The sequence below is a fragment of the Xyrauchen texanus genome, chromosome 12 (genome assembly GCF_025860055.1).
Source record: "Xyrauchen texanus isolate HMW12.3.18 chromosome 12, RBS_HiC_50CHRs, whole genome shotgun sequence".
In the NCBI taxonomy this organism is placed as follows: Eukaryota; Metazoa; Chordata; class Actinopteri; order Cypriniformes; family Catostomidae; genus Xyrauchen; species Xyrauchen texanus.
The window spans coordinates 29307518-29322841 of NC_068287.1; the positions used below are offsets into that span (position 1 = coordinate 29307518).

Genomic DNA, 15324 nt, shown 5'->3' on the forward strand with positions numbered 1-15324 from the left:
TTGAATCATTTTATTTCTAGGGTCTGAATAATTTTTAATTCCATATGATGTCAAATGTATTGAATCTCTGTGATCAAATAAACTAGCTGACAAAAAATAATGTGTTATTTATTGGTTAATGCTGGCATGTTATAAAAAACAGATACAAGTCTTGGATCTGTCTGCTGCTTTCGACACAGTAAACCACCAGATTCTCCTGTCAACCCTTAAGACAAAGGGCATCACAGGAACCACACTCTACTGGTTCTAGTCTTACCTCACAGGTAAGTCTTTCAGGGTGTTTTGAAGGGGAGAGGTGTCTAAGTCTCACCAAATAGCTACTGGGGTATCTCAGGGTTCAGTGCTTGGGCCGCTCCTCTTCTCCATATACTGTACATGTCATCACTAGGGTCCGTCATTCAGGCAAATGTCTTTTCCTATCACTGCTATGCTGATGACTTTACTCAGTAGAGTTATGGGGTGCGTTCCATTCAGAAGTGATCATCCCTATACCCTTCTAAGATTTTTCCTTAAACTGTGAGAGCTTCGGAGGATTGAAATGTTGAGCTGTGTAATTTAAAAGTGATTCGTAACTCACTTTTTAAGTCAGGCAGACATTTCTGACATTTAAAAGGCAAAAAACAAAAGGGTTCAACAACGAACAACTTGTTTATTCAAAAACACTCATTACCTAAACACTGAACAGTTGGGAAATGTTTAAAATGGACACATAGCTACTTTTGTAGTGTTGTAAACCCTTATATTTAAAATCTTTATTCCTTCAATCTGGCAAGGTTTTTTTTAGAGAAGCTTGACACTATCCAACAATGCAACATTTGGCATCTCTGCTTCATCACTGTTCAAGCACATCAGTTAAATAGCAGAGATGCACTTCATTTTTGCAGTGGATATCCCCAAACATTCATGTTTTGAAGCTTAATGATGTCAGAACATTTACAAGCAACAGCCCTGAAAGAACCTGTCTCCTCTCATTGTCCATTTGCTTCACAAAGCATTGATTCAGAAAGTCTTCGGGACAGTATTTTAAATGCAGGTGAGTGTGGCAGAGTGTGACATCATTTGTAAGCATTCACATTAACATCTAGTCAGCTTTGGCAATCCTGCCATGAATATTAACCACTGAATGCAGTAGTGTAATATATATATATATATATATATATATATATCTTTAAGCACATGTAGTGTTTGCTCATGTACAATGCTCCTCTGGTGATGTATGTGTATCTCGGTGGGTAAATAGGTTCATATTTGATCAATAAATCCCACACTGCAGAGGACAGTTACTGGGTGTGACAAGTAATTCAATGTACATTTGCTCTGTTAGTGTTTCTCATAATGAAATGCACTACACAACTAAGGTCTGCCACAACCATTCAGTCCAAGCCATCAAAAAGTTTGTTTAGACCATGCTATTCAACCCTTCTCATCTTGCTTCTCATATGAATATAATGTTTGGTAAAAGTTCTGCCACTTTCAGCACAATAGAAATACTTAAGATATGCAAGAGAATCTTCAGATTTGGCAATAATTTTTTTTGCTAAAAACATCCACTAAACCATGTTTAATTGTGTCTTTTAAACTCCAGTTCTGCTCAATTAACTCACACACACAAACAAGCTCACAGGTTGTCATCCTCTCTTTCCCCATGCATGCACACACTCGAACATACATACAAACATCGGCCCTCTCTCATTGCTTAAGAGAGAAGTCGCCTGTGTTAAGGCGAGGTCGTGGCAGTGCTCCAAACATCTCAGTTCCATCGGTGGCACCTGGGACCAGCAGGGCTTTCATACTGGCAGCTATGTGATCCAGATCTGCACAGCCCACCTACAAAACAAGAGCCCATTTCCATCAAGCTAAACACAAGTGTATAAACAATTACACATGGCTAACAAATTATTGTAGTGTTTGTGCTGTACTGTGTGTATTTTTTAATGTTCAATGACATGTAGCAACATGGAGTCACACCAAATTTCCCCTTGAGGATAATCAAGTATACTTTGATGTAACAAACTAATAGATCTTGTTTTGACATGATGGCTGTATAAAACTAGTGAGCAAACTTGTAATTCTAAATGGGCAGTTTGTGTACAATTATTAAAATGGAAGCTATTAAGAGACTGATTTGAGATACCAATTAAGAAGCTAATAAGTAACTCTTCGTAGATGACCACTCTGTTAACAACTATACAAATGGTGCTTCTTAAGTTAATAATGTTGGTGAAAATAGCACATTTTTAGTCATATAGAACTGTTGACTGTCGATGGATTTTAGTATCAAATAAAAACATACTTGCATTGACATATCTATAGCTGCATTACACTATACACTCAGCCATCTAGAGTATGAATTTTAAAAGTGTGTTATTGTCCCAAATTAATCAATAACATTTGATACTACACTGAACATTCATTGTTTTTCAGTTGACGGAAGTGACGTTTTAAATAAACATTACATACTGCTGCTAGTTTTAGCGCGTTAGCCAAACTCCGTTCATCGCAAATATCTAAAAAGAATTTTAAAAAACCACTTACATATTCACACAGCGTGGGGTGAAGATTAAGCATCCAATTTTTTTTGTATAGTGCCATCTTCACAGACGATTCATAGTTGCTACATTTAAAATTATAACAACAGTTTTGCCAGGCAAGCATCGCGGCGGCTATGTAATCCTACCCCTTCCGCTAAATACTAGGGACTTTAACCACTGTTGACAGCACTGCTACGTCATTAAGTGTAAAATTGCGCATGCATGACTTTTACTCTCTACGGGATAGTCGATATTATGTGACAGATTAGGGAAGTAATTATCATGTTTTACAAGAGATATTTCCCCTTAACAACCTCTTATAAAACGTATATGTTGACTTTATTACCCACGGTTGGTTAGAATAGACTTTTGGATGAAAAAAATTATTTGAATGCCACTTTTTGCTTTTTATATTGACATCGTTCAAGAGTAAAAACTCTCCTCCTGACAGTTGGTGTAATTTAAAGGGATTGTTCACCCAAAAATTGTAATTCTCGCATAATATACTCACCCTCATGCCAACCCAGATGTGTATGACTTTCTTCTGCAGAACACAAGCGTTTAGAATTTTTAGAAGAATATTTCAGCTCTGTAGGTCCTCACAATGTTAGTGAATGGGTGAAGGTTCAAAAATCATACTGTGTATATAAGCAGTGTAAAAGTAATCCATAAGTCTCCAGTGGTTAAATCTACAGTATATCTTCAGAAGCTATATGATAAGTGTGGGTGAAGTCATTTTTTTACTATAAATCCCCACTTTTACATTCTTATTGTTTTATTTTTGGCAATTCGCAATCTTTGTGCATATTGCCACATACTGGGCAGGAAGGAGAATTTATGGTAACAAATGACTTAAATATATATCAGTTTCTCACCCACACTAATCATATCACTTCTGAAGACAGGGATTTAACCACTGGAGTCATATGGATTATTGTTACGCTGCCTTTGTGTATTTTGGAGTTTCAAAATTTGGGTGCCCATACACTTGCATTGTGATGACCAACAGAGCCACGATGTTCTTCTAAAAATATAGATTTGAGTTCTGCAGAACAAAAAAGTCAACCACATCTGGGATGGCATGAAGGCGAGTAAAAGGTGAGAATTTTCCTTTTAGGATGAACTATTCCTTTAACACTAAAAGCAAACCTTCACTTGCGGTTTTCAATTATTATTTTTTTTGGTATGAATAAAAGAATGTGAGAATGATTGAATACCTGGCTAGCCATTCCATCTTGTTGCTTTAAGCCCTACTGTAGTGCAAGCCGCGATTGCATGAAGTGTCCAACATTCCACACTCCGTTTTGTCAGGTATAGTAGTCAGTGTAGTATGTAATCCATTTAAAAAGTAATTAGTTACTGTAATCTAATTACATTGTCAAAAAGTAGTGTAATGTTTTACAATTTACGTTTTTGTAATCAGATTATAGTTACTGATTTTCAATAAATGTAATTACTTTTAAGTATATTATATGGTTATGTTTATTTCTAATACATTACTTATGTAGAATACATTAATTATGAGTCATTGTGAAGGAGAAATGTGAGGTGCTGAGTGAATGACTTGTGTGTAACAATGACAAGAAAGAAATAGACATTATTTTGAATATGTTGAGTGGAAAAGTGTTTTAGAAAAGAAACTTATAAGTAATTAGTAATGTGATAACTTCCAATGAAGAAATTGGTAAAGTAATCTGATTACAATTTGAGAAATAATTAATCATTTGTAATGGATTACAATTAATAACTTACCAAACAATTATAAGAGTACATCATCCCAGTACTTCCAGTGCACTTCTTTTTGTTGCATTTTAAGTGTGAACATGCTACTCGCACTACCTACACTACAAAATTGCATAACATAGTTTGGGATTTGGGACACACCATATGTAATTTTTTGCTTAGCCTGTGGCAACACATTATGGGATTGCCTTATCCAGAAAGAATTCATGTAATTTTGCCTCAATCTGGCCAAAATTATAAATCTTAGAAGGTGGCATCATTTTGTACTTATATTTTGACAGCCTTTGCATTGGAAGAGTGGCTTTAACGATAAAAAAATAAATAATAAGAATAAATATATATCGAACTAGGAAGGCAACTCACATTTCTGTGCGACTGAGCTGTAGGTACATTTGTGAATGAAGGCATGTATGAAGTGGCAGTGTAACTGACCCGTTCTCCACTGTGAGAGTCACCCTGTTGGGCATGGTTGTTCCTGTAGCCCCACACTGGTACAGACACCGGTAGTGAACGTGCCATTGCCATGGAGTGAGAAGTGCGAGACGCCAGGTGACCCATTGCCAAGCCACGTGGAGGGGGAGGGGCTTCCTCACTCAGAGAGCCTGACAGAAATATAATGAATAGAATTGGGAATGAGAGAGATAGAACATACGCATCACATTACAGTCTAAAAAAACACAACTCGGAGTGTGTCATTTCTGTGCCACGAACATCATGATGGCACAAATGATGGCATCCTAAAACTAGATTCAAGCACTCCACCATCTTTCACTGATTAAGGGTAGTCCTGCCCTAAAGTTATGCAATTGGTTGAGTCAGCCAATGTTGTTATGTACGGACAGTCAACTCAAACCAACAGAGTTGAATTCCATTTGCGCAGACATTTACTACATGAAGAGTCATGTGTGTTTGAAACAATTATTCATAACGTGGTTACTGACCATCAGTGCTCTCCTCTTCTCCATCAGACTCAAAGAAGGGTTCGCAGTCCCGGGACAGGGAATCCTCATCCATTGAGAAGACTCCTGAGAGAGAGAGAGGGATCAAATTTGAATTTATATTTTGACCATCACTGCAGAAGCAAAGAACAAACAATATCTCCCATACAAGGACATCATAAACTTGCCTGCTGACTCATTAAGGTTACGTCTCCTTCCATCCAAATCTTCTTCATCCTCTTCCTCATCATCATCTTCATCCTCCAAGTCCACAATATCCACTCTTTCTCTCACTTTCTCATGTTCTTCCATCACTGCTCTCTCTCTTTCCCGCTCTTCATTTCCATGCTGTCCAGCTGGCTGGCCAATGGCAGTGCCCGCACTATAGATTGATGGATAGCTCTGCGAATAGAGTCTCATGTTGGGACTTACAGTGCCGACTCCTTCCACAGTCAAGCTCTTTGTGAAAAATAGAAACATTTAAGGGTTAGTTCAAAGAAAATTAGGAGATGTTAGGCAGAATGTTAGGGACTGGCAGTCTCAGTTAAAAAAGTTGCATGACTGAGCGGAGACCAATAAGCTCTGAAAGTAAAGAATGACCACTTACCATCTTCTGAGAAGGCATGTCAACACCCAGTTTGGCTCCTCCCTCTTCTACATTCCTACGTATGTGTCTCTGTGCCGTCAGTACAGTGGTGGAGTGCAGAACTGCAATGTCATCCATATATCGCCGTGACGACTCAGCCAGTGCCCCTGGTCCCCAAACATGGTAGGCATAATCCCACTTCCTGCCTCCGGAGGGCAGAACTCTGCCCACTTCACCCTCAACACCGGAGGGACGGAACTTCTTGTATGCAGTCAGAATCGCCAAATCACAGCCAGACTTCTGACTGTAAGCCTCAGCTGTAGAAAGCAGAGCCAGCCAGCTATCCTTGTGATTATCTGGGATCTCAGGGTTGGAGGATTTGGTGACAGAGGCCATGATGGGTTTATGTGACAACTAATGGCTCTGTTGAAACGTTTTGTTTTTTGGGGGGAATTATGACTTGTTTTGGAATGTTAAAATGCTGGTGACAATAAATCTAGATATGTTTTATCTGCGGCACGAACTAGCTGCTTGTATAAATGTATTTCTCCCTGTGTGTTTGAACTGTCACCTTGTGCGTTTCACAATTCCTTGTTTGTTTAATGTGTGTGGTTAACACTCTTTGGTAATGAGAACTTGGATTATTATATGCTGATGGGACTGTTAAAGGAGGCACATTTGTAAATGGATGACAGTGTCTACATGCATGAGAGAACTAGGGGAGAGATGGGAGGATGACACTTGCTGCTGTTACCTAAAAATGAAAACAGAAAAAAAAAAAAAAAAAACACATTAATGCATATAGATTTTCTAGATTAGATCCAAGCTCGTTCATGCACAATTAATATGACCACATTTGTAACTACAGGGCAGCTTAGAAAGCAGTTTGCTTGACTGATCAACAACCATATCAACTGAAATGCCACAAACACCCAATCACTTTGAGGGCTACACCTCCATTCCTTCGCACGTGACGCTCACGTACACACTTCACATCTGTTTCAGGTGTAAATTGCAGTGTGAGCCTAAATTTTATTTCGAGGCCTGTTGTGCTGCTGCGTGATCTGCAGAGCAGAGCTAGATTGACTCTAGTATTTTTGGTGCAACTTGATGTACAACCAACCCTACGGGATTGCTGGTGTTGTTTTGTTTGTTTGTCAATGGCAGCTTTAATCTATAGGCTATAGAAATGGCCAGAATCAGGGGCTAAGCAGCAAGGTCTTTGCAGTACGCTATTGAGCTTGTTGATCCGTTTACTGGTAAGTGGCGAAGAAAAAAAACAGGCCAGTCCGCTCCAGCGTTAGCAGTGCAGCTAATACAAAAACTCACGTCTTCCGTTTTAACATTTTGCATAATCAAACGTGAATCGGGCTGCATATAGAAAGGAAGAATAAGTATTTGACTTACACGCTTAATATCCTCCTGTCTCTGTCACAACCGTCCTTCGCTTGCAAACTTAATGAAACCCTCTTTTGTTCAGCGCCTCAACAACCTGAGCCTGTCTCTCCCCTAGACTCCAGCGCTGCGACGCGCACAGCGCTGTTTACAGTAGCAGCAGGCGTGCGCGCGCACATGCGTCAACACACTGAAAGATGCAACACATCCAGAATGAACAATAAACATTTTAGGGTTGACATTGACATGTGATACATAATAATCTGCAATACCTCAGACGCCACCTCAACTTAATTGTGGAGATATTTATGACACACACAAATTGCTGCCATTTCTCCAAGGATTTGCTTGTCCCGGTGCTTGCTGGAGGGATTTATGCTCTTTTAGTTTTTTTGTAATTCATAAGAATGCACACAATGTCCGAAAATAAGCAGGAGTGGTATATATAGTGTTTATGGAAGTTGTGGATGGGCATTTCAAATAATTTTGTAGTCGAATAAATCTAACATAAGAAAATTAGTAAACGATTACTTGAAATGTATAATTTAAGTTCAACCATGAACTTTTGAACCGGTGTTATTTAAGAATTAGCACAATGCATGGGCGTAGATGCGGATTCCATGGGGATGGGGAGAGGTTACCTGCCCAGAAACATGGGTAAATGCTTTATGCTGCAACCCATTTGCACTCACATATACAGTGAATCCGTAAACTATTCGCAGCGCTTCACTTTTTCCACATTTTGTTATGTTACAGCCTTACTCCAAAATTGATTAAATTAATTATTTTCCTCAATTCTACAAACAATATCCCATATTGACAATGTGAAAATTTTGTTTGAAATATTTGCAAGTTAAAAAAAAAAAAAAAGAAACAAAATCATGCTGTCACCACCATGCTTCAGTGTAGGGATGGTATTGGCCAGGTGATGAGGTTGCCTCCAAACATGACACTTGCCATTCAGGCCAAAGAGTTCAATATTTGTTTCATCAGACCAGAGAATTTTGTTTCTCATGGTCTGGGAGTCCTTCGGGTGCCTTTTGGCAATCTCCAGGTGGGCTGTCACGTGCCTTTTTCTGAAGAATGGCTTCTGTCTGGCCACTCTACCATACAGGCCTGATTGGTGGAGTGCTGCAGAGATGTTGTCCTCTGGAAGTTTCTCCTCTCACCACAGAGAAACGCTGGATCTCGGTCAGAGTGACCATCAGATTCTTGGTCACCTCCCTGACTAAGGCCCTTCTCCCCTGATTGCTCAGTTTGGCTGGGCGGCCAGCTCTAGGAAGAGTGGAGGGCGGCCAGCTCTAGGAAGAGTGGAGGGCGGCCAGCTCTAGGAAGAGTGGAGGGCGGCCAGCTCTAGGAAGAGTGGAGGGCGGCCAGCTCTAGGAAGAGTGGAAGGAGGCCACTGTGCTCATTGGGACCTTCAATGGTGCAGACATTTTTCTGTATCCTTCCCCAGACCTGTGCCTCGATACAGTCCTGTCTCGGCAGTCTACAGACAATTCCTTGGTCTTCATGGCTTGGTTTGTGCTCTGACATGCACTGTTAACTGTGGGACCTTATATAGACAGGTGTGTGCCTTTCCAAATCATGTCCAATCAACTGAATTTACCACAGGTGGACTCCAATCAAGTTGCAGATACATCTCAAGGATGATCAGTGCTCAGAGCTCAATTTTGAGTGTCATGGCAAAGGCTGTGAATACTTATGTACATGTGATTTTTTTCATTTTTTATTTTTTTTAATTTGAAAAGATTTCAAACAAACTTCTTTCACGTTGTCATTATGGGGTATTGTTTGTAGAATGTTGATGAAAATAATGAATTTAATCAATTTTGGAATAAGGCTGTAACATAACAAAATGTGGAAAAAGTGAAGCGCTGTGAATACTTTCCGGTGCACTGTAGAAACATACATTCCAAGTCTTTTAAAGCGACAATTACTTTAAATAATGACAGAATTTTTATTTTTGGGTGAACTATTTCTTTCACAATGTCATGCATCCACAGACAGCACCAACCAATGCATTTGTTGTAAAGGCAGGTGGAGAAGCAGTTTTAATGCTGCCCACAAAAGGCAATACACAGAATAATCAAATTACAATATTCGAGTAGTGTTTTTTTACTAGTCAAATATTTAAAGCTGAACTAGCACTCAATCAAACGATTACTCATGCACATCTCTAATAGAAATATAATTAATCAATGCTTTATATGTGTTGGTCGGGTCATACAAAGACACAGTTTTTTTGCTCTGATCTGCTCTGTTCTGCCCCCCTCTTTGGACCCATTGCAGTTTGCCTACCGCAACCGCTGCACTGATGATGCCATTGCATCTACACTGCACACTGCTCTCTCCCATCTGGAAAAAAGGAACACATATGTGAGAATGCTGTTTGAAGACTACAGCTCATCATTCAACACCATAGTGCCCTCCAAGCTTGATGAGAAACTCCGGGCTCTGGGCTTAAACAGCTCGCTGTGCAGTTGGATCCTGGATTTCCTGTCAGGCAGACATCAGGTTGTTAGAATGGGCAGCAACATCTCCTCATCACTGACCCTCAACACTGGAGCCCCGCAGGGCTGTGTTCTCAGCCCACTCCTGTATTCACTATACACACATGACTGTGTGGCAACACATAGCTCCAATGCCATCATCAAGTTTGCTGATGATACGACGGTGGTAGGTCTGATCACTGACAATGATGAAACAGCCTACAGAGAGGAGGTGCACACTCTGACACACTGGTGTCAGGATCACAACCTCTCCCTCAATGTCAGTAAAACCAAGGAGCTTGTAGTGGACTTCAGGAAGAAAGACGGAGAACACGGCCCCATCACCATCAATGGAGCACCGGTGGAGAGAGTCAGCAGTTTCAAGTTCCTCGGTGTCCACATTACTGAGGAACTCACATGGTCCGTCCACACTGAGGCCGTTGTGAAGAAGGCTCACCAGCGCCTCTTCTTCCTGAGACGGCTAAGGAAGTTTGGAATGAACCAGCACATCCTCACACGGTTCTACACTAGTACTGGAGAGAGCATCCTGACTGGCTGCATCACCGCCTAGTACGCCAATAGCACCGCCCACAACCGCAAAGCCCTGCAAAGGGTGGTGCGAACTGCCAGAAACATCATCGGAGGTGAGCTTCCCTCCCTCCAGGACATATATAAAAGGCGGTGTGTGAAAAAAGCTCGGAGGATCATCAGAGACTCCAGCCACCCAAGTCATGGTCTGTTCTCACTGCTACCATCAGGCAGGCGGTATCGCAGCATCAGGACCCGCACCAGCCGACTACATGACAGCTTCTTCCCCCAAGCAGTCACACTGTTGAACACTTGATCTATCAGGATCAATAATTAGCACTGCACTTTATAATCTATAATCTCACACTGCACTGTCAACATATTCTCCTTAATACAACTACTTTATATATATATATATATATATATATATATATATATATATATATATATATACAGTGGGTACGGAAAGTATTCAGACCCCTTAAATTTTTCACTCTTTGTTATATTGCAGCCATTTGCTAAAATCATTTAAGTTCATTTTTTTTCCTCATTATTGTACACACAGCACCCCATATTGACAGAAAAACACAGAATTGTTGACATTTTTGCACATTTATTAAAAAAGAAAAACTGAAATATCACATGGTCCTAAGTATTCAGACCCTTTGCTGTGACACTCATATATTTAACTCAGGTGCTGTCCATTTCTTCTGATCACCCTTGAGATGGTTCTACACCTTCAATTGAGTCCAGCTGTGTTTGATTATACTGATTGGACTTGGTTAGGAAAGCCACACACCTGTTTATATAAGACCTTACAGCTCACAGTGCATGTCAGAGCAAATGAGAATCATGAGGTCAAAGGAACTGCCTGAAGAGCTCAGAGACAGAATTGTGGCAAGGCACAGATCTGGCCAAGGTTACAAAAAAAATTCTGCTGCCCTTAAGGTTCTTAAGAGCACAGTGGCCTCCATAATCCTTAAATGGAAGACGTTTGGGACGACCAGAACCCTTCCTAGAGCTGGCCGTCCGGCCAAACTGAGCTATCGGGGGAGAAGAGCCTTGGTGAGAGAGGTAAAGATGAACCCAAAGATCACTGTGGCTGAGCTCCAGAGATGCAGTCGGGAGATGGGAGAAAGTTGTAGTAAGTCAACCATCACTGCAGCCATCCACCAGTCGGGGCTTTATGGCAGAGTGGCCCGACGGAAGCCTCTCCTCAGTGCAAGACACATGAAAGCCTGCATGGAGTTTGCTAAAAAACACCTGAAGGACTCCAAGATGGTGATAAATAAGATTCTCTGGTCTGATGAGACCAACATAGAACTTTTTGGCCTTAAATCTAAGCAGTATGTGTGGAGAAAACCAGGCACTGTTCATCACCTGTCCAATACAGTCTCAAAAGTGAAGCATGGTGGTGGCAGCATCATGCTGTGGGGGTGTTTTTCAGCTGCAGGGACAGGACGACTGGTTGCAATCGAGGGAAAGATGAATGCGGCCAAGTACAGGGATATCCTGGACGAAAACCTTCTCCAGAGTGCTCTGGACCTCAGACTGGGCTGAAGGTTCACCTTCCAACAAGACAATGACCCTAAGCACACCGCTAAAATAACGAAGGAGTGGCTTCACAACAACTCCGTGACTGTTCTTGAATGGCCCAGCCAGAGCCCTGACTTAAACCCAATTGAGCATCTCTGGAGAGACCTGAAAATGGCTGTTCACCAACGTTTACCATCCAACCTGACAGAACTGGAGAGGATCTGCAAGGAGGAATGGCAGAGGATACCCAAATCCAGATGTGAAAAACTTGTTGCATCTTTCCCAAAAAGACTCATGGCTGTATTAGATCAAAAGGGTGCTTCTACTAAATACTGAACAAAGGGTCTGAACACTTATAATGTGATATTTCAGTTTTTCTTTTTTAATAAATGTGCAAAAATGTCAACAATTCTGTGTTTTTCTGTCAATATGGGGTGCTGTGTGTACAATAATGAGGGCAAAAAATTAACTTAAATGATTTTAGCAAATGGCTGCAATATAACAAAGAGTGAAAAATGTAAGGGGGTCTGAATACTTTCCGTACCCACTGTATATATATATAAATATATATATACAGTGAGGAAAATAAGTATTTGAACACCCTGCTATTTTGCAAGTTCTCCCACTTGGAAATCATGGAGGGGTCTGAAATTGTCATCATAGGTGCATGTCCACTGTGAGAGACATAATCTAAAAAAAAATCCAGAAATCACAATATATGATTTTTTAACTATTTATTTGTATGATACAGCTGCAAATAAGTATTTGAACACCTGTCTATCAGCTAGAATTCTGACCCTCAAAGACCTTTTAGTCTGTCTTTAAAATGTCCACCTCCACTCCATTTATTATCCTAAATTAGATGCACCTGTTTGAGGTCGTTAGCTGCATAAAGACACCTGTCCACCCCATACAATCAGTAAGAATCCAACTACTAACATGGCCAAGACCAAAGAGCTGTCCAAAGACACTAGAGACAAAATTGTACACCTCCACAAGGCTGGAAAGGGCTACGGGGAAATTGCCAAGCAGCTTGGTGAAAAAAGGTCCACTGTTGGAGCAATCATTAGAAAATGGAAGAAGCTAAACATGACAGTCAATCTCCCTCGGACTGGGGCTCCATGCAAGATCTCACCTCGTGGGGTCTCAATGATCCTAAGAAAGGTGAGAAATCAGCCCAGAACTACACGGGAGGAGCTGGTCAATGACATGAAAAGAGCTGGGACCACCGTTTCCAAGGTTACTGTTGGTAATACACTAAGACGTCATGGTTTGAAATCATGCATGGCACGGAAGTTTCCCCTGCTTAAACCAGCACATGTCAAGGCCCGTCTTAAGTTTGCCAATGACCATTTGGATGATCCAGAGGAGTCATGGGAGAAAGTCATGTGGTCAGATGAGACCAAAATAGAACTTTTTGGTCATAATTCCACTAACCGTGTTTGGAGGAAGAAGAATGATGAGTACCATCCCAAGAACACCATCCCTACTGTGAAGCATGGGGGTGGTAGCATCATGCTTTGGGGGTGTTTTTCTGCACATGGGACAGGGCGACTGCACTGTATTAAGGAGAGGATGACCGGGGCCATGTATTGCGAGATTTTGGGGAACAACCTCCTTCCCTCAGTTAGAGCATTGAAGATGGGTCGAGGCTGGGTCTTCCAACATGACAATGACCCGAAGCACACAGCCAGGATAACCAAGGAGTGGCTCTGTAAGATGCATATCAAGGTTCTGGCGTGGCCTAGCCAGTCTCCAGACCTAAACCCAATAGAGAATCTTTGGAGGGAGCTCAAACTCTGTGTTTCTCAGCGACAGCCCAGAAACCTGACTGATCTAGAGAAGATCTGTGTGGAGGAGTGGGCCAAAATCCCTCCTGCAGTGTGTGCAAACCTGGTGAAAAACTACAGGAAACGTTTGACCTCTGTAATTGCAAACAAAGGCTACTGTACCAAATATTAACATTGATTTTCTCAGGTGTTCAAATACTTATTTGCAGCTGTATCATACAAATAAATAGTTAAAAAATCATACATTGTGATTTCTGGATTTTTTTTAGATTATGTCTCTCACAGTGGACATGCACCTACGATGACAATTTTAGACCCCTCCATGATTTCTAAGTGGGAGAACTTGCAAAATAGCAGGGTGTTCAAATACTTATTTTCCTCACTGTATATATATATATATATATATACACTCACCTAAAGGATTATTAGGAACACCTGTTCAATTTCTCATTAATGCAATTATCTAATCAACCAATCACATGGCAGTTGCTTCAATGCATTTAGGGGTGTGGTCCTGGTCAAGACAATCTCCTGAACTCCAAACTGAATGTCAGAATGGGAAAGAAAGGTGATTTAAGCAAGTTTGAGCGTGGCATGGTTGTTGGTGCCAGACGGGCCGGTCTGAGTATTTCACAATCTGCTCAGTTACTGGGATTTTCACGCACAACCATTTCTAGGGTTTACAAAGAATGGTGTGAAAAGGGAAAAACATCCAGTATGCGGCAGTCCTGTGGGCGAAAATGCCTTGTTGATGCTAGAGGTCAGAGGAGAATGGGCCGACTGATTCAAGCTGATAGAAGAGCAACTTTGCCTGAAATAACCACTCGTTACAACTGTATGCAGCAAAGCATTTGTGAAGCCACAACACGCACAACCTTGAGGCGGATGGGCTACAACAGCAGAAGAACCCACCGGGTACCACTCATCTCCACTACAAATAGGAAAAAGAGGCTACAATTTGCAAGAGCTCACCAAAACTGGACAGATGAAGACTGGAAAAATGTTGCCTGGTCTGATGAGTCTCGATTTCTGTTGAGACATTCAGATGGTCGAGTCAGAATTTGGCGTAAACAGAATGAGAACATGGATCCATCATGGCTTGTTACCACTGTGCAGGCTGGTGGTGGTGGTGTAATGGTGTGGGGGATGTTTTCTTGGCACACTTTAGGCCCCTTAGTGCCAATTGGGCATCGTTTAAATGCCACGGCCTACCTGAGCATTGTTTCTGACCATGTCCATCCCTTTATGGCCACCATGTACCCATCCTCTGATGGCTACTTCCAGCAGGATAATGCACCATGTCATAAAGCTCGAATCATTTCAAATTGGTTTCTTGAACATGACAATGAGTTCACTGTACTAAAATGGCCCCCACAGTCACCAGATCTCAACCCAATAGAGCATCTTTGGGATGTGGTGGAACAGGAGCTTCGTGCCCTGGATGTGCATCCCACAAATCTCTATCAACTGCAAGATGCTATCCTATCAATATGGGCCAACATTTCTAAAGAATGCTTTCAGCACCTTGTTGAATCAATGCCACGTAGAATTAAGGCAGTTCTGAAGGCGAAAGGGGGTCAAACACAGTATTAGTATGTGTTCCTAATAATCCTTTAGGTGAGTGTATATATATATATATTTCATATACTCTTTACTTTATTGTATATTGTGTATTATTATTTGTGTGTATTGTTTACTGTACATTGTATATAATTATTGTGTTGTGTAAGTATGTGTCCATTTGATATGTAAATTATTGTTGTGTAAATATGTTGTTTACTGTAA

General features: G+C 41.0%; 1 protein-coding gene across 1 annotated transcript; it reads right to left on the reverse strand.

Annotated features, from left to right (window-relative positions):
* Window positions 1-629: 629 nt before the first annotated feature.
* On the reverse strand, window positions 630-7346 carry LOC127653069 (uncharacterized). Its single transcript, XM_052139579.1, has 6 exons — window positions 7206-7346; window positions 5820-6552; window positions 5401-5671; window positions 5216-5299; window positions 4707-4876; window positions 630-1827 (listed from the first exon to the last, which is right to left on the reverse strand). The coding sequence occupies exons 2-6, from the start codon at window positions 6192-6194 to the stop codon at window positions 1690-1692; spliced, it is 1038 nt and encodes a 345-aa protein (XP_051995539.1). The 5' UTR covers window positions 6195-6552; window positions 7206-7346; the 3' UTR covers window positions 630-1689.
* Between the last annotated feature and the right edge of the window lie 7978 nt (window positions 7347-15324).